The 24,187-nt window shown below is 42.3% G+C and overlaps 1 protein-coding gene across 1 annotated transcript in view; it reads right to left on the bottom strand.

Moving 5' to 3' along the window:
* lama4 (laminin, alpha 4) overlaps nucleotides 1-21,782 on the bottom strand; it is a 28,361-nt gene extending 6,579 nt beyond the window's left edge. The window contains exons 1-27 of the mRNA XM_040160315.2: nucleotides 21,111-21,782; nucleotides 14,606-14,707; nucleotides 14,392-14,519; nucleotides 14,211-14,291; nucleotides 13,885-14,099; nucleotides 13,424-13,524; nucleotides 12,782-12,962; nucleotides 12,249-12,332; nucleotides 11,988-12,139; nucleotides 11,716-11,826; nucleotides 11,369-11,480; nucleotides 10,426-10,590; nucleotides 9,224-9,417; nucleotides 7,192-7,308; nucleotides 6,481-6,629; nucleotides 5,626-5,767; nucleotides 5,444-5,537; nucleotides 5,241-5,357; nucleotides 4,559-4,744; nucleotides 4,254-4,393; nucleotides 3,327-3,491; nucleotides 2,049-2,194; nucleotides 1,584-1,746; nucleotides 1,350-1,483; nucleotides 645-816; nucleotides 280-411; nucleotides 42-184 (exon numbers count right to left, since the gene is read on the bottom strand). Of these exons, the coding sequence (XP_040016249.2) occupies nucleotides 42-184; nucleotides 280-411; nucleotides 645-816; nucleotides 1,350-1,483; nucleotides 1,584-1,746; nucleotides 2,049-2,194; nucleotides 3,327-3,491; nucleotides 4,254-4,393; nucleotides 4,559-4,744; nucleotides 5,241-5,357; nucleotides 5,444-5,537; nucleotides 5,626-5,767; nucleotides 6,481-6,629; nucleotides 7,192-7,308; nucleotides 9,224-9,417; nucleotides 10,426-10,590; nucleotides 11,369-11,480; nucleotides 11,716-11,826; nucleotides 11,988-12,139; nucleotides 12,249-12,332; nucleotides 12,782-12,962; nucleotides 13,424-13,524; nucleotides 13,885-14,099; nucleotides 14,211-14,291; nucleotides 14,392-14,519; nucleotides 14,606-14,707; nucleotides 21,111-21,218 (3,734 nt within the window). The 5' untranslated portion in view covers nucleotides 21,219-21,782. The remainder of the gene's footprint in view (nucleotides 1-41; nucleotides 185-279; nucleotides 412-644; nucleotides 817-1,349; nucleotides 1,484-1,583; nucleotides 1,747-2,048; nucleotides 2,195-3,326; nucleotides 3,492-4,253; nucleotides 4,394-4,558; nucleotides 4,745-5,240; nucleotides 5,358-5,443; nucleotides 5,538-5,625; nucleotides 5,768-6,480; nucleotides 6,630-7,191; nucleotides 7,309-9,223; nucleotides 9,418-10,425; nucleotides 10,591-11,368; nucleotides 11,481-11,715; nucleotides 11,827-11,987; nucleotides 12,140-12,248; nucleotides 12,333-12,781; nucleotides 12,963-13,423; nucleotides 13,525-13,884; nucleotides 14,100-14,210; nucleotides 14,292-14,391; nucleotides 14,520-14,605; nucleotides 14,708-21,110) is intronic.
* Between the last annotated feature and the right edge of the window lie 2,405 nt (nucleotides 21,783-24,187).

Genomic DNA, 24,187 nt, shown 5'->3' with positions numbered 1-24,187 from the left:
TCCAACTGGTTGATGCCCAGTTCAGCTTTTGTGTGACTTACCTGGATTTGAGAATGCTCGAGGGAGCCCCTCCGATATAGATATCAGAGAACGGCAGTGTGGTTTTTGGATTCTCAAATGATTTAACATGACTCTTGTCCACCAGTAGGATAACCTTCTTTGACTGATGGTAGATTAAGGACACCTGTACAAATGGCCCAGCATAAAAACAAAATAAATGACATTCAAAAAGATCAAGGGGAAATTGTCTTACGGAATAAACAAGAAGAGGAGATCTACCTCATGGTATCGCGCATCATTTATTTGCAGCTTCGATGAGTTATTCTCCATAAGTAGTGGCCCTTTGCTGAAGCCAAAATCGTACATTAGGCGCAGGAAGCCATTCTTTAACTCTAAAAGGAAGAAATTATCCTGAAAGGAAGACAATAAAATACATTTACCTGTAATTTTTCAGTTACATTAAACACCGAAAAATATGTACCAAACAAAGTATGCTAAATCATACATAGACAGCATGCACAAGCTCAGGCTGCAGGCTAAATGTCCGACTGTGTTATTCTCTGCCAGCTAATGTATATTATAATGTATGTTACTATACTTTAGACCTTTACTTCCATATCCGCTGCGTGAGTCTTTAAACTTACCCCATTGACCATGAGTAAAAGGACACCATTGTTGGCGACAGTTCGCACAGAAATATCAAATCGTGTGACAACACCAAATTTGCCCCTCCTCTCAATATTATTGATGAGTGCGTAGCCCGTTCCATCAAACAGGTAGCTAGCAATGCGACTCTGGGAAAATGCCAACTTGTACCTGAGAGCAGAAGGAGAAATGTTTTTTTCTAAACATTGTGTGATATATTCAGAATGCAGAATGTGTCAAGGTCTTGTTCAAGAAACTCCTGCTGGGCCTCAGTGAGTGGCAATTTTATATGCTTAAGTGGTGTCAACTGTTTTAAAGACTTAAAGTGTCAATATGAGTGTTTTTCATTTCTCTACCTCTTTTTTATCTCCAAAATCAAACAGGCTCTTTGTCTAACGGAACAGTCTAACAGAAAGAGCTTGAGTTTCCATAGTTAAACCACGTTTTTCCCTGTCTGTCATTTCCACTGACTGGAGATCGCTATTGTAAGCCATGTGATTGTGTTGTGCGCTATTTTGTCAGTTTTCTCCTATTCTCCGATCTATTATTGTGAAAGGTAATAACGGAAGGAGTATAGCTCTAGGAGGCTGCCAATCACTCTATAGCCTGCAGTGTGCAGTGTACTTGGAATTTGGAGGTGACAAGGATGGGATACGAAGTGACAGCAAACCTTTACTCCAGGGCTGTAGTTGTATGTAGCATACCTGAGGCACGGAGTTGATGTAACAACGTTCATTTTGTGAGTCTCTTTGAAGTTGTATAGACTGATCACGTCGTTGTTCAGCGAACCCAACTCGATACAGCCCACAAAAGGAGCAAGACTCAGAAGAGGTGGAAGCTGGTTAAAGAAGAAATAAAAGAAAAACGTCATAATTTATGAAAAAAAAAAGATTAATGAGTATTCATGTATACTAAGGAATGGTTGAAAAGGGCATTACCCTGACATCTTTGGGGACACCACCAACAAAGAAGACAATATCCTTGGGGTCGAGGTCAAGCAGTGAGTCCGTGCCTGGAGCAACGCCTTTCTGGATAAATTTCTGCTCGTCGTTTGAGCTCTGGCTGGGGATGGTCAGGAAGACTTTTCCATGTCTGCCCAGCCTGCAAGCAAAGTTGACAAGCATTAATACTCACTGAGATTTTGACAGCCATAGTCTGCTGGCATATTATCTTTCAGAGGCTGTAGTGGGCTCCGTTTTAAAAGGTAAATAAGGGGAAAATAACGGTTATTGTCACCAACCATGACAAGTTAGTTGTCAAGAGGGGGGCTAAAAAACGCTCCTAAATCAGGCACAATTTTGTTGAGGGATTGCACTGCCGCATTGAAATGATTGGTGAAAAATATTTAGGGGAATCGGTTTGTATGAGAGACTCCCAAAAATGTTTTTATTTGCAGATATTACCTTTCCACTTTGATGTAGTTAAAGACTGCGGGCCACTGGCTGACAGGCTTTGAACCCAATGAGATCTCAACATCTTCCCCCCCGAGGTTGTACACGAACACCAGGTTGTCGCTCTTGATAGCCAGTCCCATGTAGTCTTTACTACCCTATGACCAAAAAAACAGAAAAGTGAGTTTATACTCTGTTAATTTTACCATCATGGCCTTTTGACTATTCATTTTACAACTGCTCACAACTGAGGTTTCCAACAGGGAAATGATCATATTGTATGTTATTCAACCTTGGACTATAATAGTTTGATAAACAGAAACATCCTTCATTTGAAACAACCTATTGTGCCCGTGCTGAAGGCATTAAAGCACTGAAAAGCTGTATACAAACACCTCTGCATACATAACAGTGGCTGTGAAATCACCAGGGTGAAGTGTGGTTAAAGAGAACAAGAGGCCTCACGTTGGGTAGTCGCACTGTTACAGTACCCTGGTGGGTGGGGGCTATCAGTATTTATGTAAATGAAGTCCAACTTCGAAGCCACACACATGCACTATTGTAACAGGCATCTCTTGGAGACCTTTTGAAAGAGCATTCCAGCCTCCATGATCACAACAAACTATTCATGTCCACAAGCAGCTCTCTGCCTCTCATCTTTGCCCTGGGCCTCCAGGGGACAGTTTGTGAAGTTTAAGCAGCAGATCTGGACCACCTACTCTCCCTAAAACCTCCTAGCTATTAAAACTATTAAACTATATATTTAAACCATATAAATTAGAACATTGGCCTGGTCGTTCATTTTTTACCATTAGGAATAAGGGTAACAAAAGGGTGCTCTTGAAGGGCTGAGGTTTCAGAACCATTTTATGGTTTTATAGAATACGTTTTTCAAAGCTCTCTTTGTAAGCCTAAGGGTTCCATTAAGGATTACCTTTTCATCTAAGGAACCCTTTTTGAAAAAAAGGTTGAAAGCATGGAAAAGATACTACTTCCCATCACGTAAATCTCATAATGTTGAGGGTTTAAACGGCACCAAATTATTGTCGGCCCTTCTCTAATCTCATGAAGTAGCTCCGCTTCTAGATGAAACCCTTGGAATATAAAAGTGTACTCTGTAGACCTCCTAGAATGGGCACCTCTTGGCAATCTTCAAAGGGAGAAGCTTTTGGGGTTTTGGGATGATCAATTGCTCAATAGTGTCTTGAGCATAGGAGAACCTGTATAGTAACTAATTACCACATACAGCAAAGCTAACTAAACTAACTGAGTTTTCCATGTATTCCTTACATTTCTGTTTCCCAAGTACAAGATGAATCGGTCTTCTATGGGATCCTTGTCAGGATCCACCCTCAGGAACAGGCTAATGGATGTCACCGTCTTAAGGTCTTCTGGGTTGCTGTGAGGATGAATCTCTACCAAAGACTGACCGTTGAATTTCATGGACACTTGGACCTGGTGTAGAAAGAAAAACTGACTTTGAGCTAATGGCGACATCAACATCAGTTTAAATGCCATACATTTCAAATGTTATCGCAAAAGTAATATGTTACAAACTGGAATGCACTGGATCTAATTTTTTCTTTTTATGTGTAAAGTAACATAACGCCTTAGACATTCAATTCAATTTCAATTTGTAAAACTAACTTTAACAAACAAATACATACAGTACGTACAAATGTACTGAATTAGTAGTATTTTGTAGCAGGTACAAATAATACTTGATCCAGCATTCAGAGCAAGTTTTGGACTGTTATCTGTATTTAGTATTGGTATTGATACAGATCAGCTATTAATATCTCACAAGATGAGATTTCTTTACCCACTAGTTGACAGTGGCTTTGAATAGGAAATATAAGACATGTGGTTATAAAAAATCCCCAAAAGGTGCAGAATTATCAGTGTAGTGTCTAGCAATAAACAGCAAGGAGGTCACCCATTGTAATGTCACAAATACATTATAAAAGAGAAATGATGTGGGCACAGCCTCGGCTACGTTCCTAGTGGCAACTTCGTCTACCCTTTATTTGCTTGGCAGAAGTACGCAAGTAAAACCTCCTGTTTTACATTTGTGTATTTAATAGTTGACTAATGTATGTAAACTTATCACGCTAGCCTTGACAAAGAGTCACATGGTGCTCTTTTTAACCTCAACAAATAGCACTGCACCTTTGGTCCTAAAATGCCCATATTATATGTTCCCAATGATGAACTAACCTTCTTGGCCACACTCCTGGCTTGAGCGATAAGCTCTCTGATCCTCATGATGTTGGTGGTCACGTTGTTGACAGGCTTCTTCTCCTCAACCACCTTCAGCTTGTCCAGCAGCTTGGGAACAAGTACATTCAGGCTCTCCACTAAAAATCACATTCGACAACAGGAAAATAAGAGAATTTAAATTGAATAAAGAGTCAAATAGAGGCGTAAAGAAACGCAAAACAGGGTTAATATATTTTGAATTCACCGTTAAACAGTGAGGACCTTTAAAATGCCCAAGACATGTGTTGCAGCAGTAATTATACCTGCTTCACCGGCAGAAAGGACAGCCTGTTCGTAAGCAACTGTAGAGTAGTCGTTTTTTTTCATGTTGTTCGCCCACTTCTCCACTTTGGTGCTGATGGGGTTGATGGTGTGAAGGACTTCTGCCGAGTGGTTGAGAGTCCCCTCCGCCACACTGAGGGTAAACTCCAGTCGCTGTGGTGTTCTGTCTGTAATGGAGGCAGAAGTTTAAAAGGAGTAAATAAAGTGATACTTGATATTGTCAAGGTCTTTGTCCAATAGTAAAGGTGAATTGCTGTCAACCCAAAGTTTGAAATGGCGAGTAGTAGAGAGTAGAAGGAATTTTACTCAAGAGACTATTTTCTGTGTCCGATAGTGTATGTTCAGCGACTTTACCTTACTTGATAAGTCAACGCCAGTTAAGTACCAAACATACTTTTTTGAGCCACTGACTGAAGGGCCGGTATTTGACGAGTCGGGAGAACATAGTGTTGAAGCTACCCTTTAATTCAAGCAAAGAAAGGGAAGTCTAACGGAAACTACAGATGTAGTTTCCATCTCCCTCTCTCTGTTGTACTAGGCTAAGCACACCACTGACCCTCCTCTGCAAGATAGGAAATTAGATCTTCTCGTCCAGCTGTGGGTTTAACAGCAACATGTATTTTTTTAAAATAATAATAATAATAATAATAAGTATTGCCTTACCTGCATGAATTCCACTTATATCCTCCACTATTTCTGCAAGTTTTTGGGTGTTTTTACCCACGGTCTCTTTGGTCTCCTCGATGTATATAAGCTTGTCAGCCACCTCATGTTCGACCACTGTTGTAGGGTGACACAGTAAGAGTAAAGACATTGTGGAAAGCTGCAAAAAGACACTCATTACACATTCTGTGAAAGCCACATACCGTCTTGTTCTGAACGTAATGAAACAGACTCCTTTAAAACCTGGTTGCTTTGCCTTACTAGGTACTTAAGCTGCATATTTATCCCAGTGATGGCCTGAAACATGGGACATATAAAAACAAGGTGGCAGTATTAACGGGCATTAGAGGGGATGAGTACGGCCTATTTATGTGATTTCACATACGTCTTCAGCTCGATGGGATAAGTTGTGGGTGGTGAGCGATGTGATGTTGGCATCATCGATGTATTTCACTATGTTGTTGTAGACGTTGGCGGCACTTATGGCTTTCTGCACGAAGCCATTGGCATCACTTTTTCTCAGATCGCTGGTAGAGACATGGAGACGGATGTTGCAGTCAAACCAGAGTGTTTCTATATTGTGTTGAACAGTATCAACTCCCACTTCTCATAAAAACACATTAAAACGAAAGCTTTACCAATCAAAATGTTTATATCAACCATGGATCATAGGACTATAGGTGAAAGGGATTGCTGATATGGCCAAACCAGGTAACCTGGTGCAGAACAACTTTAAATTGTTGTTTTGTCAGCCTGTATTGGTCATGTTTCAGGATTTCCGTAGAGGAAAACATTCCAACGCTATGGGAACGCCTGAGGCAACACCTACAACGGATCAGCTATGCACCTTAAAAGCACATAAATACATCAATTGGAACAGAGATAATGTTGCACTGGGTGTATGTTTGTATATACATTATCACCTTTAACACACACTGGGTTCTTTGAATATGAACTTTTGTATGGATTGTATAGTAATTTGTGCCTAAAAATAGCCCCCCACCTCCCCGCAAAACTATATGCACTACATTACAGTATGTAGATTTTTTTAAAAGTGATCATCTTTACTGAGCTTTTAAAAAGATTTTGTTTAGTTAAACTTGCTAAATTTGAAAATGTTTACATCTTTTAGTGTCACAGACGGGGCAGAGAATGTCAGAGATGTACTGATGCATAGTTGCCTTTGCTCTTGTCATAGGTCTGATTGTTTTTGGCAAATAGTTGTAACTGGGTGTCTCACTCCTCCAATTCATTGGCCTGTCTGTTCAGCTCGTTGGCGTGCACATCGGCCCTCTGCACCAGATCTCTGTCGGCCAGCGAGAGACGTTCAGTCTTCTCCATCAGCCTTTGGCCGGCGCCATCGATTGCTGCATGGTACTTTGTCAGGTTCTGTGCGGATGTAGACGAACAAACAACAAACAAATTACCATTTGCAGAGACCTTCCTCCGCCATGCATTCATGTCTCAATCTCAGAATCCATAGTGATCTATGTAGAGGTGGTTTCCTTTCTTACATCCTCAGAAAGTGATTATTTTTTCTTTTGACCCTAGAGCCAATACAACATTGTTACCTCAAAATGATTGTACTAACTTAATATAGAGCTACTTGACTAAAACGGGAGAGCCGTTTCAGAACACTGCTGATTCAATCTCTGGCATTCACAAATTGCTTCCAAATCCAATTGGCCAGTTTCAGATACGACACAGGCTGCGTCTCAGGAATCCATTTCATGAATAAATTCAATGCAATCTCTGAGATACGCCCTATATCACAGTCAATTAGATTATGGAACATAAAACCCCCCACTCAGTGAGCCATGAAGAGAAACTAAGCATCATTGGATAGCAGGGAACCAGAGGTTATTTCCATTCTAACAAACAACCTCTGCAATGGAAGTCACCATGGTTCCCTCCTGACTGTCATAGGTCCTCGCCGTCATGTAGGCCTCACCTCACCCATGGCATCCACCTCAACCAGAGTACTGTTTGTCTCAGAGATGGAGCCTCTGGCAATTCCCAGCGTATTGTTCACAGTGGCGAGGTCCTCCACCAACCTCTGCTGCTTCACCTGAGGACACAAGAAGTGAACATAATGAAATGGAGCCCAATTCAAGCCCCAGAAATATACTAAAGATCCCTATGAGATGAGAAGGTGATCTCCACTTTGACCATCAAGACATCTTGAAACACCATCTTCAAAGGAATTGTTTGTCATATAGGCAAAGACACTTTTTGGGGCTTTTTCTGCTGAATGTGGGCTAATATTGAACTAATATGACTAATTCATATTATAATAATTGAGTGTCTTGGTTGCCTAGTACAAAATGACTAACTTCCCAAATTGGATTCTAGCCTGGGACTTTTGTTGCATGTCTTGTCCGTCTCTGCACTGGCATCAATACAAAAAAGGTAAATGATGCTAAAACAAAAGAAATAGCTCAGATATAACTGCCTAGGTATAAGTCACTTTCCATTGCTTATGGTTCGTTTACTTTGCATGTTTTTACCAAAGCGTATATTGGACACTAATTTAAATTTTACACAGGGCTAAAACTGAGTATAGCCTGATGGTGTTGGCCGGTTTGTGTTAATCTGGCAGTGTGCACACTATGGCTGCAGTTGGGGTCGACGTGTCCATGCTGAAACTAGGAGCAGCCTCGGATTAATTAAGGCTCCATGTTTGGGTAGTGCACCATTGACCGCATTCATTTACAGAAGGGACATTGATCATGTTGATCCCCGCTCCTGATTACACTCAATAATAACATCTATGTCCATCTATTTTTCGCGTTTGCCTATAGTGTTTAACTGTGAAGACCAATGTGATCATTGATTTTCAAATTCACATTATCACACATTTAACATTCATTCTGTGAGAAAATAGAGTTCATTTCCAAATTCCCACGCTATGTATGTGTATGGTAGCATCCAACAATCTTTGCTTCTCTGGCAGTGGCAAGAGTGACTTAATCACCCTCAAATTTGTGTTATGACTTCAGAATGATGAAGATCGTTGGGCAACAATTAGATACAAAGTAGGAGGCACCTCAAACCCTAACAATGTTTGGCCATGTTGGATATTTATTATTAGTGTGCACCATTTAAGGAAGTATTGAGCGGTTTCCCGGACATCCCGGTTCAATAGCTAAAATATTTTATTCAAAACAACTATTGAACTGAGTTGAAACTATATTCAACCTGAAAATATTTTTCGTCCACTTATTTTTATTTTGAATAAATTGTTGTATTTTTCAATGTTCAACAAAACTTTTAGGTTCACATTTGTTTTTCAAATGAACACAACAGAACTGCCCTGAATTTGGCTCCATACAGATGCTGTTGCCACAACATGCCTGCAGTATCTATACACTGAATAATGTTTGCCGAGAGCTGTAAAACCTTTTTCAATGATTTGGTTTTTGCTCTCGGAGTTGGGACAAGAGGAATGTTCTTTAGAGTAATGATTCTTCTGTATCACAAGGGAATAAAGGGATCCTTCTGTAAGTAGGCTCTGGATCCTGGAAAAAACTAATTATACTGCTGTTCCCCCTGGGCAGGCCTCCTAATGCAACAGTCCAAAGCTCCCACAGATGGTTTTGTGTTTCTGTTCACGGCACTTAAATACCACCAGTAAAAGACTTCTCTGACATGCTCTCTCTTTTTCTTAGGGCCCTTTAACGTGCACAGTTCATGCAAAGGACAAGCTTTACCTGTGTTATTTTTTAAGGCAATGGAGGTGCAAAACAAAAATATTGTTTGTAACCTAATGAGGGGAGATAAAGCAGACAGCACTTAGAGGAGGAACTCCGTGCCAGCACACTCTCACAACAGGAGGGGAGGGGGGACTGTGAGCTCAGCAGGACTGTCTACTAATGCATCTATCCGCACTGCCACACGCAGAGAGAGTAGGGAGTGTTGCAGGAGAGGTGTGGAACTCCGCAGGTGCGTTAGAGGGAAAAATCGGGTTTGTCTTTGGAAATCACCTCACTCCTCTGTAATTTGAGGATGCTGGCTCTGTTCATGTCCTCTGTCTCCTGGACGGTGCCGGACGCTTTCTGCAGGAAGCTCTGTGCGTCCGACAGCTTGGCGGATAAGCGGGAGAGGATCTCCCTGACAGGTGATAGGCGGCCGTCTGTGATCATCAACTTCTTCTCCAACTGACGTATGCGCCTCAGCACTGGGAACACAAGGAATGAATGCATTTGAATAACTCTATTATCTATTTGTTTTACTAGTTTGGTTTACTGCAATTTATTTTCAGTACTAATTGGTTGCGTGGTGGAGTTGGGTACACAGCAATTCGGCTGGCTCCTCCCCTACCAAATGGCCAATTAGTGGCAGCCTTTAAAAAGCAACTGCCGTCATGGCGTCATTCTCCTTTGGTCCTGTGCTATTGGACCAAAGGATGCAAAGTATGCAAACATACAACATACAGCTATGTTGTATGTTTGCATGTTGTGTTGGTGTTAAATTGTATTCTGCATACTAACACAAAGCCCCCCTGTGGTCCTGTGCTGTACAGAGAGAAAGAGGGAGAACCTTTCTGCTGTTTTTACATTTTGTAAACTTATGATTTCTTTACTTTCTGCTGTTGTCCTGTTTGTTTGCTGTGTTAAGTCAACTGCCCTGCTTTTTATAATCTTAAACCCCGTTTTTATAGTGATTTGTGCTTACCTTGGTATTTTTGCTTTCTGTAATAAAACCTTTTTCTTTATTACAACAAAATGTCTCTGCCTTATCCACAGTGACGTTTTTGCGTGCCTTGGGTATTTAAATCTGTATTTCTTCGGGTGTAAGTCCCCAGGTGGCATTGTTGGTTTCTTCCCCTAAAGCCCAGTCACAATCGTATTACTTTTACTGTGGGGTAAAAATGGCTGCACACTAGTTCAATTCTTAGATGTACAATATCCTTTGGGAGGGCACAAGGGAATGATGTACGATGACCACTCAAATATTGGTTGGATAATTCTGCCCTCTATATTCATACCAGCCCTTCCACTCCCATTCAAAACCACCTATGTGAAAAATAACCTCCGAAACCTGCTAGCAACAATTAGTTTTTAGTCAGAGGAACTCAGTTTACAGAGATGTAAACAGAGACGACTCCTTGACATAACAAGAAGAAGCCTGTTTCTGCCTGCGTTTGCACTCAAGTGATTTTGTGATCTGCTGTGTATCTCCTCACGGTCGTGGGCTTCAGTTGACTCATCGGTCGCGATGGGCTCCCGTGGGGACAGATCCAGTGCCCTCATCCAGGTGACCATTGCATAGGCCTGCTCAGTGTTCTGCTTGGCTACCTCTGGATCCACGTCCTGGTGAACACTGTACAGCTCCCAGTCATGGATCATCTCTGCACATACGTACAAATCACACAAACACACACACGTTAGGAACCTAAATACATAAGTGACCTAGATTAAGAAGTTTAGACTAAGGTTTTTGAAATGCAAACTATATATTTAGGGCTCTATCTTACACCCAATGTCCTCACTACCAGTTTCCAATGGTTGCCGTTATTTGCACGCCTAGTGCCTATGTTGTGCAAGTATGTACTTACACCCATGTCCTTAAAAGGAGGTTTGGTCACATTGATGTCTTGACGCAGCAGAAAGAGATTGTGCCATTGACCGATAAAAACAGTATTTTCCTGCTAACTAAATGTAAAAATTAAAATGTTTAGGGTCAAACTCTTGCATAGTTAATGATAATATCACAAAAAGGTCAATCCTAGTGTTGGCGTTTATCCTTTCAAAAACTAGATTTTCATTCCAAAAAAGAAACAAATTGCCAAATCTGCCATCTAGAGAGCGATGGGCCAGGCCCCTACCTTGCTTCAAAAAAAGAATGAGAGATAGTTTGCTTCATCAGGCAAACTAACACAGCTATGCATATTAAGAGACCTTTGTGCCTCACATAGCGCAATCAAGGCGAATCAATATGTGCACAATGTACGATGCCACATGCATCATACAGTTATTTAAATAAGACCGTTAATGTGTTTTAAAAGGAGGGCATGCAGCCTGCAGTATAAATAAAGTAAATAAATAGTCAATAAACTTTTTATTCTCTCCAGCAGGAGAACTTTGTGATTGTAGTGACCCTGACAAAAGGCCAGAGCTTTTGGGTACCTTCAATGCGTAGGTTGAGATCAGTGAGGTTTGTGCTGAGCTGCTCAGCCAGGGTGACAGTCTCTACCGTGTCATTTTGCAGTACATTCCCGAGAGTCTTCACCACACTCTCCTGGAAAACCACAACAAAAACAAAATCGGTGACACATCAATCTGTGGATAAAATCCCTTGATTCTAAAAATCTTTATTTGCAGACCTAGACGGTTATTATAGTACTCAAACAATACATCAAAGCCGTTTGTCTGACTGTATAGAGGATTAATACAGCTTTCTCATTTTATTTTATCCAATCTAATCTAATAACATGATTAAAGTGGTTTAAATGGGGGATGATGGCCTGACTGACTGATTCGCCCAGCTGTTTGATGTCCATCACCACAGCGTCTGTGGCCTTCTCGAGCTCCAGAGTTTGAGGCTTAATCAAAGATGACTTGTTTCTCCAGCCTTGGAACTGGGTCTGGGGGTAAAAGTGGGAATTATGCTGTCAAGAACATGTCAAGGAAAAGTTACACTGCTCATCTGTAATGTTCACTGCATTCCCGGAATGATTGTGTACAGCTCCACTAGCTAGTTAACATGATGTCACATTATTGTCTACACTTGTTTGTTGGCCTGTACCTGCAGCTGTTGGGCGGTATAGTTGTAGTATTTGAGCCTGTCGTTGGCGGCAGCGCCAGTGGAGATGTTCAGCACTCCGACTTTCAGCTGGTCCAACGTCTTATTGGACATACGCAAGTCCCCGATCAGATGCCAAATGCACTCATCGCAACCTAAAACCAAAGACAAATGAAGGATTGCACCAGAGTTGCAATTATGCTATAACTTTAGACTTCAAGTTTGTGTTTTGCTATTTTCAAAACGGTTGTTCAGCCCACTCACTGATATTGCACAAATTGACGGTTGCAGACTCTGCTAGGCACTCTCCTGTGTGCATATCACAGTGGCCGCTCTCACAGTCACACTCTGTGGGAAGAAAAGGCAAAAAACACATATACTTCATCAAGTGGAAGCCAGAAATCCTAAATTGCAGATCAGCTGGAAACAGTTTAGGGCAGTTATCAAGCATATGTAAGGACTCACAGATGGTAATTTTGGCTTTTACATCGGTCTTGCTGAGTGTGGGATCGTGTTAGCAGCTGTGTGTGTCTATAGATTGGGGCCGAATAGTGATGTCATCCAGCTCTCAGCAGAGAGTCTCTGGCCCTAGGGTGGCCGCTCTCGGCAGATGCTGCTCTGACATCATGCACACTACTGTGGTAGTGGGTGTGGGAACGTGAGCACTCAGCGTAGCGGTTTCCTCTGGGAAAGAATTATCTGCATTGAGTGTTTTGCGCTCTCTTTTTTTACTTTTTTTTTTTTTCATGAAAGCAAGAGAACATTGGACAAGCCCTAGGAATGAATAAAACTCTTACTCTGGCACCCGGCGGAGCTGTAGTCCCAGTAGCCTGGAAGGCAGCGCTCGCAGTAACGACCTCCGGCGCCTGGACGACACGGACAGCTGTGGGTGAGGGGATGGCAGGTGGGACGAATGGAAGCTGGCCCGCATTCACACCTCCGGCAGCCCTGACAGCCGGAGAAACCGAAGTAGCCCTCCTAGATTAGTGAAAAAAACACTGTTAGATTTCAGCATCTGGCTGTTGCTGTTCATGTTCATGCATTTAGCAACAATTATGTCGTCCATCAATTAAAGGATTATTCCAGTTTATGACATCTGTGTTTTTTGTTTGCATGCACCACAACAACCTGAAGCACTTCCACTTCAGCTGCAATCTAAATGTTTTTAATTGCTTTTGCTGTGAAGGACTAACTGCTTTCACCCTTCATCTGTCAATTGACATCTCTACTGCTTTCATTTTTTAACTCTTCCTAACCCAACACTTAATTCAGATTTGAAGTGGTTTAAATTAAAAATATTTCTGCCAAATTACTTTGGCTAACAGTGTGATCTTGTTTTAACTATGTTTCTTCAAAAATGTTGTTATTGCAAATAGGTATGATAGCCAAAAAAACCTGAACCTTGAATCTCCTTTTACCAGTGACGTGGCTCCTCTCACCTCGCATTGGTCACAGAGTCGTCCGGTGACACCCGGCTTGCAGTGACACACTCCTTTCCTGTCGTCGCATGAAGAGGTGCCACATGCATTGCACTCACATTCTGTAACGGACGGAGAGCATATTCAGCGATGAGGACATTAGAGGTCAGATGTCACAAGCACGGGGGAGAGGGTTATTTCTAGACTTGAAAGGCTTCCAAAAAGGTGCACGGTAATCCTTGATTAACAGCATCAGGATGACACACAAACCATGGTGCACATAATGTGGAAAGATGTACTTTGGATTTACTGTGGTATAACTAAGAAGAAAAGTACATTTGAAAGTAAACAGCAAACATGTTGTGCAGCTTTACCTTCACCGAAGAATAACTCTTGAACATTAGACGCTCCCCATAATATCCCGTGTCTGTCAAGCACGGATGAAACCTGTCTTTGACGAACGAGACAACTCATTTTCCCACCTTTGCAGTTCTTGGCGCTGATGGCGTCACCGTAGAAACCCGGGGCACACCTCTCACAGTTGGCGCCGGCGGTGTTTCCCCAGCAGTGCTGGCAGTGGCCCGTCACGTTGTGACACTCGTTGAAGATCAGGTTAGGGTCGGAGTTGCTGTTGCAGTTGCATCGCTTACAGGAATTACCGATCACCATTGGGTTGCCATAAAAGCCCGGAGAACACCTTGATCCGAAAGAGTAAATTGATGATGATGATACACAAACCGACAACCAGCACCAAGTACATAATGGCACCTTTTATTTTGTACATGAATACTTTCTGCTTGGCACTGACCTCTCACAGAGATGTCCGGCGTAGCCCTCTTGGCACTTGCACCGTAGACTGCCACCTCCTTTGTCACAGCGCACTGCGAAGCTGGACAGGAACACAGTGTGGAAATCATTTTCACGGATTACCCACAGCTCGCCGATGCCCGGTTTTACCACTGCAGAAACAAAAAAAAAAACTGACTTACTTATTGGAGTGGACGGAGAGGGGGCAGGCGCAGGGTGGGCAGGAATGCTGTCCGTCCAGGCTGCGAGCGAGCATGTGGCCATCTTCACACATTTCACAGAAATCCCCAGTACTGTGGTCCCTGCAGTTCTGAAAGGGAAAATACAAGAAGTATTATGGGTATGGAAATAGTGAACGTACTGACTCAGAGGGAGTCAACGTGGAGGGAAACTTACTATGCAAACGCCAGTGATGTCTTCACAGTAGTCTGCGTGGCCTTTACAGTTACACGGCAAGCATATGCTTTGTTCACTCAGGAAGAATCCCTTTGCACACACCTGCAGGTGGAACAGAAAAAGATTTGTCATTCAAACATATTTCTGTTAAGTCACTGTCACTCGCCAAAGCAGGTGACAGTGATGAAACAACTCACTGGAATCTAAAACGGAGCCCAGTTTTTTCTTATCTCTGATTCTGTGTATCATGAAGCAGCAGGAAAACAGCTGGTAACAGCCCCATTAACATGTAAAAGTACAAACAAAGTGACATTTTCATAATATGACCTCTTTAAGACGATTTATGCATCGAGTCCGTTGCGGGGAAAAGCTCAATGAAGGGCAGCAGTCCCCACCCGTTTAGAGAATGTCATTTTAAAACCTGCATCCTGTCTCACATTTGTTCAACAGTGTCACACACACACACACACACACACACACACACACACACACACACACACACACACACACACACACACACACACACACACACACACACACACACACACACACACACACACACACACACACACACACACACACACACACACACACACACACACACACACACACACACACACACACACACACACACACACACACACACACACACACACACACACACACACACACACACACACACACACACACACACACACACACCACAACCAGCCCTTTGAACCACTTTGAAGCTGCACCATTCAATGAGGCATACAATAGCAGTCTGTAAGAACTGCAGAATTTGACCATCTTGTTCCACTCAGTTAGCTGGACATTGATGCATCCATGCAACGGCCATTCACAAACACTACTCTATGGCTACTTATGATTCCCATTTTCCTTCGATTTAATCCCGGTTGGACTGCGAGACAAAGACATGCTTCTCTAGTTAGCTGATGCAAATCCCCCAGTGAAAAAGCAGCGCAGACACCCTTTTTCCTGTGGCCCCTGACCCACAATTCCAGACCCATACATCACTAGCAAATAAACATTCAAGATGCCAACCTTCAATGTAAACACTTGAACCTTAAAAACGGCATCTAATGATGCAAACGTGCTCGCCGAAAAAAGATACAAGTTCGAGCCCCAAATGGTATTCTGAGTCATTAGGAGAAAACAACCACATGTTTATAGGGAAAGCACTGACATCCCAAACCACTAACCATTTGTGAAGCAACTTTAGAGTTTTGAAGGGCTTTAGGCCTGTGAGTTGTGTGACAGTGTGTAATGGGTTAAACAGCTGCTGGAGCACAGGGCAGGTTAAGATTAGGGGAGGCTCTGCGGATGGTCGTGAAGCAGGACATGGCTTCTTTAGAGTCCCCAAAATTAAAAGGAATGCCTCTCAGATATACAACTCAATTTGTGGAATAACATTTTTCTAACTTCTTGAAATGTTTGGAGGACTAAATTATTTGCCTTTGCTCCAGGCCTAAAAGGAACATTTTTACATATTTTCGAAATAGACTTATCACTTACTTGACTGTAATGAGACGATTGATATCAATCTCTAGGCTCAGGCCTAGTGTAGCATAAACAATGGAAGCAGGGTATCAACTTGTCTGGCCCTGTCTAAAGTTAAGCTCAGACTGCCCTAAAACCCATTAATCAACGTGTGGTCTCTCAAATACTCCACCCAATACTTTCCAGCTACATTGCTGGGAAAAAGCTCTGATAAACCCACAGTACAGCAAATTATCACCAACAAGAAGCAGACAGAAACGGTCTGGTGGATGAACATTAAGCAGCTACAGAGAAAGCTATGAGCTAGGGGGAGACCAAAACAGATAAAAGTAATTGACTTGCATTATTTGTGTATCCGAGGCACAACACCAAATGCATTCTAATATTACAATGTACCATACCTCCGTCGTGAACATAGGCCAATATTGTTTGCTTATCTGTATTTTTAGCTTGTTCTGCGTTGTGAAACCCTATTCTCCAGGTATATCAATGTGAAAAATTGTATTTCCGTCAGAATATTCAGATGTGAGGTTTGTGAAAAATGACTTATACTCTCGTAACAGAGCCAGATTAGCGGTTTCCTAGTTGGCCTACTTAGTTTTTAAGCTAGGTTAACTATTCTCTACTCTAGCCCAATACTCACACAGACATGGCTTGACATAATATTCTCAGCTTGCTTTCAGAAACACAGTGAGTGTATTCACAAACTTTTTAAACTACTCATTTCATTTGTAGACCCATTTCTTGAGCCCTAATATGAAATCTGAATAGGGATTTCAAACATGGTTACTTTAATAAACCCCTATTACATGAATTAAAATTGTTGGTATTTGCAGCCGTCTGCCAACTGTGAGCACACTCAGTAATGTGAACTATTTCTGTGGCCCTCCCACAGTGGAGAACAAAGATGACATTCAACACGTTATATACAGCCACTCTCTGTTTCCATTTGAAGCTGCTTCTCCGCATTGGTCAGTGCACTTCCTGTACATTGACAGGATGCTTTTTGGACACCATAAGGCTCTATCTCTGCGAACCAGAGCTAAACAAATGCAGTTGGCAATTGCGCACAAAAACAGGATTTGGCTCTACAGCGGAGCGCTGTCCAAAGTCAACATACCCTCTGATCATGTATCTCCAAAAGATGTGACCAGGCCCTCGCTCTGCAGTGAGCGTAGGGTATCTCTGACATTTCGATCTCTAGAAGAATGTCTTATAAATTTGACTTTTGAATGTATGGGTTTTTTTTTGTACATCTGGCATGCAGAGTTTTCCCAGAGTGGGAGAATTGGACAAGTGGATTAAAGGTTATTGCATCTCATTTCCGCTTTGCCTCTCAACTGGCTGCTGTATTTATATTGACCTCAAAGAGGGGTTCAGACACTAGATTTAGCCATGCTAACTCCTCTGAACATCCTCAAGGGACAGATCCAGGGTCATGAGAATCTCATCCTAACTCAATAACTTCACACAGACAGGCTGCGGGGGCGAGGCCTTTTCTCTGGGGTACCTCAAATTAAGAAAACCCCAAACATTAAGAAACAAACACGGTAGAAAAATAAATGAGAAAATGACATTGCTCTAGTTTACTACAGCCGAGTTTGGGAATGGAATATTTTAACATTCTCAGGATTGTTATTATTCATACTTATGAAGAATCATCCAGAGAACATAGAAAGTCAGGTTATTCAATCCCCAATCTCAGTTGTGCTAAACAAGTGCAATGGCTAGGTATGTGGTGAACGAAGTCACCAAATATCCAAGAATCAAGGCTCCCCGTTTCGGTTTCATGGGGCCAGTGAACACAAGTAAACCACAAAGCATCCTTAGCAGCCACGTAATTATAGTTGGAGAGTGTAATGGAAGAGAATGTTCAAGTTTATTTACGGCCTGAAATCTTGTTCTACTTATTTGCAGTCATTGATAGTGAGCATATACATTCTACAACGTAAAAAATGTGGAACAAAAAACATTTGGGGAAGATTAAAATCATGTCAATAGTTTCAAAATTTGAAGGACTTACAGTTGTGGTCAAAAATGTACATATACTTGTAAAGAATAGTGTCACGGCTCTCTTGAGTTTCCCGTTATTTGTAAAATATTTTTCGCTGAGAGTGATTGGAACAGATACTTCTTTGTCACAAAAACCTTTCATGAAGTTTGGTTCTTTTATGACTTTATTATAGGTTAATAGAAAAGGTGATCAAATCTGCTGGGTCAAAAATATACATACAGCAGTGCGAATATTTGGTTACATGTCCCATGGCCATTTTCACTTCAATTAGGCACTTTTGGTAGCCATCCACAAGCTTCTCGTTGAATCTTTGACCACTCCTCTTGACAGAATTGCTGCAGGCCAGTTAAATTTGATGGCTTTCTGACATGGACTTGTTTCTTCAGCATTGTCCACATGTCCTGAATGGGATTTAAGTCAGGACTTTGGGAAGGCCAATCTAAAACCCTAATTCTAGCCTGATTTAGCCATTCTACTACCACTTTTGATGTGTGTTTGGGGTCATTGTCCTGTTGGAACACCCCAAGACCCCAAGGAACTGCGCCCAAGACCCACCCTTTGGGCTGATGGCGAATATTTCTGTCCCTCCGTTTTCAAAAATAACGTCGTACACACAAGGTCGTTTTCAAAAATGTTTCTGTTTCTATGAACCCGCATAAATACGGACCCGGGTGCCATCATAACTATGCCAAACCTGTAGTCGGCAGTGTAACGAGAAGGATAAAGACGTGCAAACCAATCAGAATTCTCAAAACCAACAACAACTACGAAAAACACGATCAACTTCCTTTTCCTTTCTAACTGTAAACATATGGTAAATGGAATGTACTTGTATAGCGCTTTTCTAGTCTTCCGACCACTCAAAGCGCTTTAACACTACATGAAATCATTCACCCATTCACACCCATTCATACACTGATGACAGGAGAACCATAAACAGTGACACCTGCCATCGGTAACTAACATTCACACACTGTAGTCGCAGCTACAGGAGCAATGTTGGGTTAAGTGTCTTGCCCAAGGACACAACGACATGCGGGTTAGCCGGGCCTGGGATCGAACAGACAACCCTCTGATTGGAGGACGACCGTGCTCCCCACTCACCCACAGTCGCACCCACATAGGACGCTCACATGATGTGAAGCATTTTTAGTCGTTCACACCCAAACACAAAAACGGAGTTTTCAGAAATCTCCACTTTGGCCGGAGTTTTTAGAAATGATCGTTTTCCATGATAAAACCTCCGTTTTTGTGTAAATGAAAGGCCAAAATGCATGAAAATATATGCGTTTTCCCATCGTGTAAACAGGGTCTTAAGGTGCCGCTTTAGGAGCAAGGGCTTCCTTCTTCCACGGCAGCCTCTCAGTCCATGGAGATGCAGAAGAAGCTCGACTGTGGACACCTGTGTTCCAGCAGCTTCTCATTCTTGGCAGATCTGCCTTTTGGTGGTTCTCGGTTGACTCTTCACCCTCCTGACCAATTTTCTCTTAACAGCAGGTGATGGCTTGCGTTTTCTTCCTGATCGTGGCAGTGACAAAACAGTGCCATGCACTTTATACTTACAAACAATTGGTTGCACTCTTGCGACCTGCAGCTGCTTTGAAATGGCTCCAAGTGACTTTCCTGACTTGTTCAAGTCAATCATTCGCTTTTTCAGATCCATGCTGAGTTCATGCCCATTGTACTTTGTATCCAACGAGCCCTATTTAAATGGCCTCAGAAGTCACCAGCTGTAGTCACTCATAATCACTCACAAGAAGTTAAGAGGCCATGCAATGAAGCTCATTTCATTGACACAACTTTCTAAGTCACCAAAATTGCTAATTCATGTTGCTGTATGCATATTTTTGAGCCAGCAGATGTTGTCACTTTTTTCTGTTAACCCATAATAAAGTCATAAAAGAACCAAACTTCATGAATGTTTTTTGTGACAAGTATCTGTTCCAATCACTCTATCAGAGTTGTAGAAATAACTGGAAACTCAAGAGAGCCATGACATTATGTTCTTTTCAAGTGTATGTGAACTTTTGACCACAACTGTAGCTCCAGCTTTTTCCAGACATATCACAGAAGCTGCCAACCTGCAAAATCTCATCAGTTCTTTCTGAGGTCTGCCAAATTGTAGAAGAAGTCTGTGGCAGGACATGAAGCCTGTGACAGGACAAGAAGTATCTCACAGAAGAGGAACTACAGTTTCCAGTCTGAAAGTTGATACACATGGCCAAACATCCTGGCTACCTCCAAACAATTTCTGTTTACAGTGTGGACGAACAAACAAAGGGCTGAGTTGCAATTTTCCAGACAACGATGACGTTAATCGTTTTGGACTAAAACAAAACTGAAAATATTTTATTTTTAAAGCAAATATCTCTAGAGAGTTTGTCCCCTTAGCTTGTAGTTTGTCTCATGCACTTCCTGTCTATTGTGCTCTCGCTGTCTCTTTCTCTGGCCTCAACATTTCGTTGCTGGTTTCCATTAGGGAACTGCCAGGGAAGGAACTACATACTCGCTCCTCAACTCACTGGAATCTAAAACAGAGCCCAGTTTTTTCTTATCTCTGCTCTGTATATCATGAAGCAGCAGGAAAACAACTGGTAACAGCCCCATTAACATGTAGAAGCACAATCAAAGTGAAATGTTCCTAATATGATGCCTTTAAGATGATTTCTGCATCAAGTCAGTTGGAGCAGTGGAGACAGTAAGTCAGAGCCCATGTGAGCTTTAGCCTTAGAGTACGTCCGATGACACAAACACACACATGCGTGAGCACAAGGCTAGGCATTTTGTGAGGTCCACAGAGACCCTGTAGACAGCCAGAAATGCTTGCTGTCCAAAATTCCCAAACCTGCCTCATCTTTTACAGTTTTGACCGGTTGTACACAATCTCAGCCTCATTGACATACATGTGCATCAGGTAAAAAGAATGAGAAACTATACGTATGATAGCACGTACGCTGAAAATGAGATTAAATCAGACAAAACCAGTCTTACTTTCAGCAGCAACTGTTGCTGTTCCCCAAGCCTGGCCGCAGAAGCTGGATAGGAAATCCCTGATAGGATGTAGAGAACGCAGAGGCATGTCAGAGATTCAGCAGCCATATTTGTGTGTGTTCGCTCAGTGGAGCACTAATCCTCTCTGTTAGTCTCTGTCTGTGTCTCCTGGCCGTAGGAAAGTCTCTGGCCAGCTCCCCTTGCTCGGCTGCACCCGTTGGCTTTGCTTATCCCACTGCTACCGACCTTCAGATGCAGCACCGTGCTAAGTTCCCAGCCCGGTTGGCGTCCTGTAAAACAAACTCGTGTGGACTTCCTCCCTTCCTCTCCTGCCCTCCCTCCCTGCCCTGATTTCTCTCCCTTAGCGGACTTGCCTCTCCCCTGAGCCTGTGCCTAAATCACATGCAGATGGGAAGGCTGGAAACGGAGCGAATGAGTAAGGGGGGGGGGGGGGGTGAGAAAGAGAGACAGAAAAGACGGAACAACAGAGCAACAGAGGGCTTCTGTCTCTTGAGCAGAAGACAGTGCATCCATCCAGACTACATATCTCTCTCCCTGACTGGCAGTCAGATTAAGCTTTAGCTACCCCTGTCCCCATTTGCAGGTCTGGGGCACACTTTCACCTTGGGCTCCACAGGCTACAGACCCTCCCCCCCCCCTTCCTCCCCTTCAGGGGGTCAAAAGCTTCAACACTCTGCACTCCACAGGCAGAAAAGAAACAGCTGCTCGGATATGCCAGGCCGAGCTACACCTCGCAGCTCCCAGACATGAGCTCTGGGTTTGTTTTCCAAGGTCAGACCATCAAAAGGGGCTAAATTTATGGATATTGTGTGTGGCCCCTAACAGGAAGAGTCTGAACAGGACACTTCCAGAACAATGCATGTATTGTTTGAAGATATGAGACTATGAGATTAAAACACACTCATAGACAGCTGTGGCGTCTCCACAAAGAACATCTTGTAAGCAGTTCACAATTCCGGCAAAGTTAAGTTGTGTAAGCCCATAGGACCATGTGGAAGTTATGTCTCTCAAGTGACTAATAAACAGCTTGCCACATTCCAGTTTTGTATAGCAGAGATGTAGTACAAGAGCAAAACAAGGCCTCAGGCAGCTCTATATTTACTATTCCAAACAGAATATGCGTTTAAAACTCTCCTCAACTTTTGTGCAAAGGAAAATAATAACTTTTATATTTTCCAAAAGACACTTTTGAACTGCTTGGTCAAAACAGCCTTGAATCTTCAAAGGCTCTTGGTTGGCGTTCCTTAACAAAGAACACATTTTTCTGCTATTTCAACAAGCCCACATATCCTTTTGGTTATGTACCCCTCATTGAATATGTCTGTTTCTTCACCCCATGTAACATAGGGAAGATACATTGAGCCATTATGTTGCTATTCCACTTGGATAGTTGAAGCTGGCAAGCTTACCTAGCTTCCTCTCAGAAAGTATAACGCAAACAAGCTTGCTAGCATTGATTCCCACAAGATGTTGTTAAGATTCCATTAAAACGTTATGCAAATCCCAACACAATTCCCAGAAAAAGTTTTCAAGGGGCCTTGTGTGGGAAGATTTATCGACATCTAGCATGAGATTACAGATTGAAAATGCTCTCAATGAAGATGTAAATGGCTTATTCTAAACTAATTAAAACAAAACAATTCCTAGTTGGAGTTGATTACGCACTAAAGAAAACACAAGTATTAATATCGTATGCCATTTATGCCAATAGATCCCCCTAAATGCTTTTCATCAGTAAGGTGCCATTTAACGGTTGCAGAAGAAAAGGTCTCGATGTCATGTCATAATCAGAGGAGCGCCACCCAAAACTCAATTAAAGGAGAACCAGTATCCTGTTTAAAAACTTGACATTAAGAATGTTAATGCCCACACAGATATTTTTGATGATTTTTTTTCTTTATGCTGTATTTCTGGTTTTCATTGAGTGGACTTTCAAGCATCGGTTCATCTCACATGATTCATCTACATTCTAATTTTGCTTGTTTGCTTCCATTATACTTTTTTTCGTGTTTTGTCATTATGGAGACCAAACTTTCCCCCCTCAGCTAATTGTAAACTTATTTTTAGATGTTTCTACTTCATTTCAAATTTATTTTTCGTGTCTAGATTGATATGTGAAGATGTGCATGACAGATGCAACTATCGGATACTCCTGCTAAGTCAGTACTCTGATTGTCCCATATTACACTTAAGAAAGGTGGTGTCTGTGGTTCCAATTGCGGTGCTGGAAACTGACCAAGCAGTAAAAAGTCAGTAACTGACTGGTTCTCCATACTGTAGCCAAAGGCTTGAATGACACCACAAAGTGACCTGAAGTGCTAAAATCCAGTCTGTCTTTGCTTGTACAACATCAAAATTAATTCAACCTCGTCTTTTATATAACACTATCGTGCAATGTTAATGACACAGCTTTCCCTGAGCACCATCCACCCGAAAGCTGATGTTTGGCTTCGCTGAACCACAATCTGTTTACTTCCGGAGAGGACTTTTCCTTCTCCATGTTTGGCCCACTGCACATTGGTATTCTCGGCACACGCATAGTATAAACACCCGAGATCAGTCACAGGCCAGGGTCGTATTCAACGAACTTAGAGGTTTCACAGCAGCAGCGCTGTATTCTTACTGTCTTTACAAACGGACAGGTTTTTCCCAGGTGGTCTTCTTTGCCAACCTATTCAGCAAAAGCCATTCACCTGATCAAAGGCCACTGCTAGGTCCAGCAGCTGAGTGATACAGCAGGGATTGCACAGTAGAACACCGCCCTCTGAGCAAAAGCTACATAAAGTAATCTGAACAGTCTAGAAGTGAAGGTGGACTAAAACCATTTAGGGTACTTTCAAAGGGTGATACCCAGAATCAACTGTGAAAGGGTTCCACCCAGATTCCCCTGTGAGAAGTTCTGCATAGACAATCACATGTTATAATAGTTCCTCCCAGAACCCTCTCGAGAGCTTTCCACATTTAAGGTCTGCTAACAAGAACCAACCCAGGGTTTCACCCGAAACCCAGTGTGGGTTCCTCAAACGGCTCCTCAAGGGCCAATGTTGTTGTCATGC

This window comes from Gasterosteus aculeatus, chromosome 18, assembly GCF_964276395.1.
Source record: "Gasterosteus aculeatus chromosome 18, fGasAcu3.hap1.1, whole genome shotgun sequence".
In the NCBI taxonomy this organism is placed as follows: domain Eukaryota; kingdom Metazoa; phylum Chordata; class Actinopteri; order Perciformes; family Gasterosteidae; genus Gasterosteus; species Gasterosteus aculeatus.
Note: the sequence above shows the minus strand (reverse complement) of the source record. Positions and strands in the feature narration are given on the sequence as shown.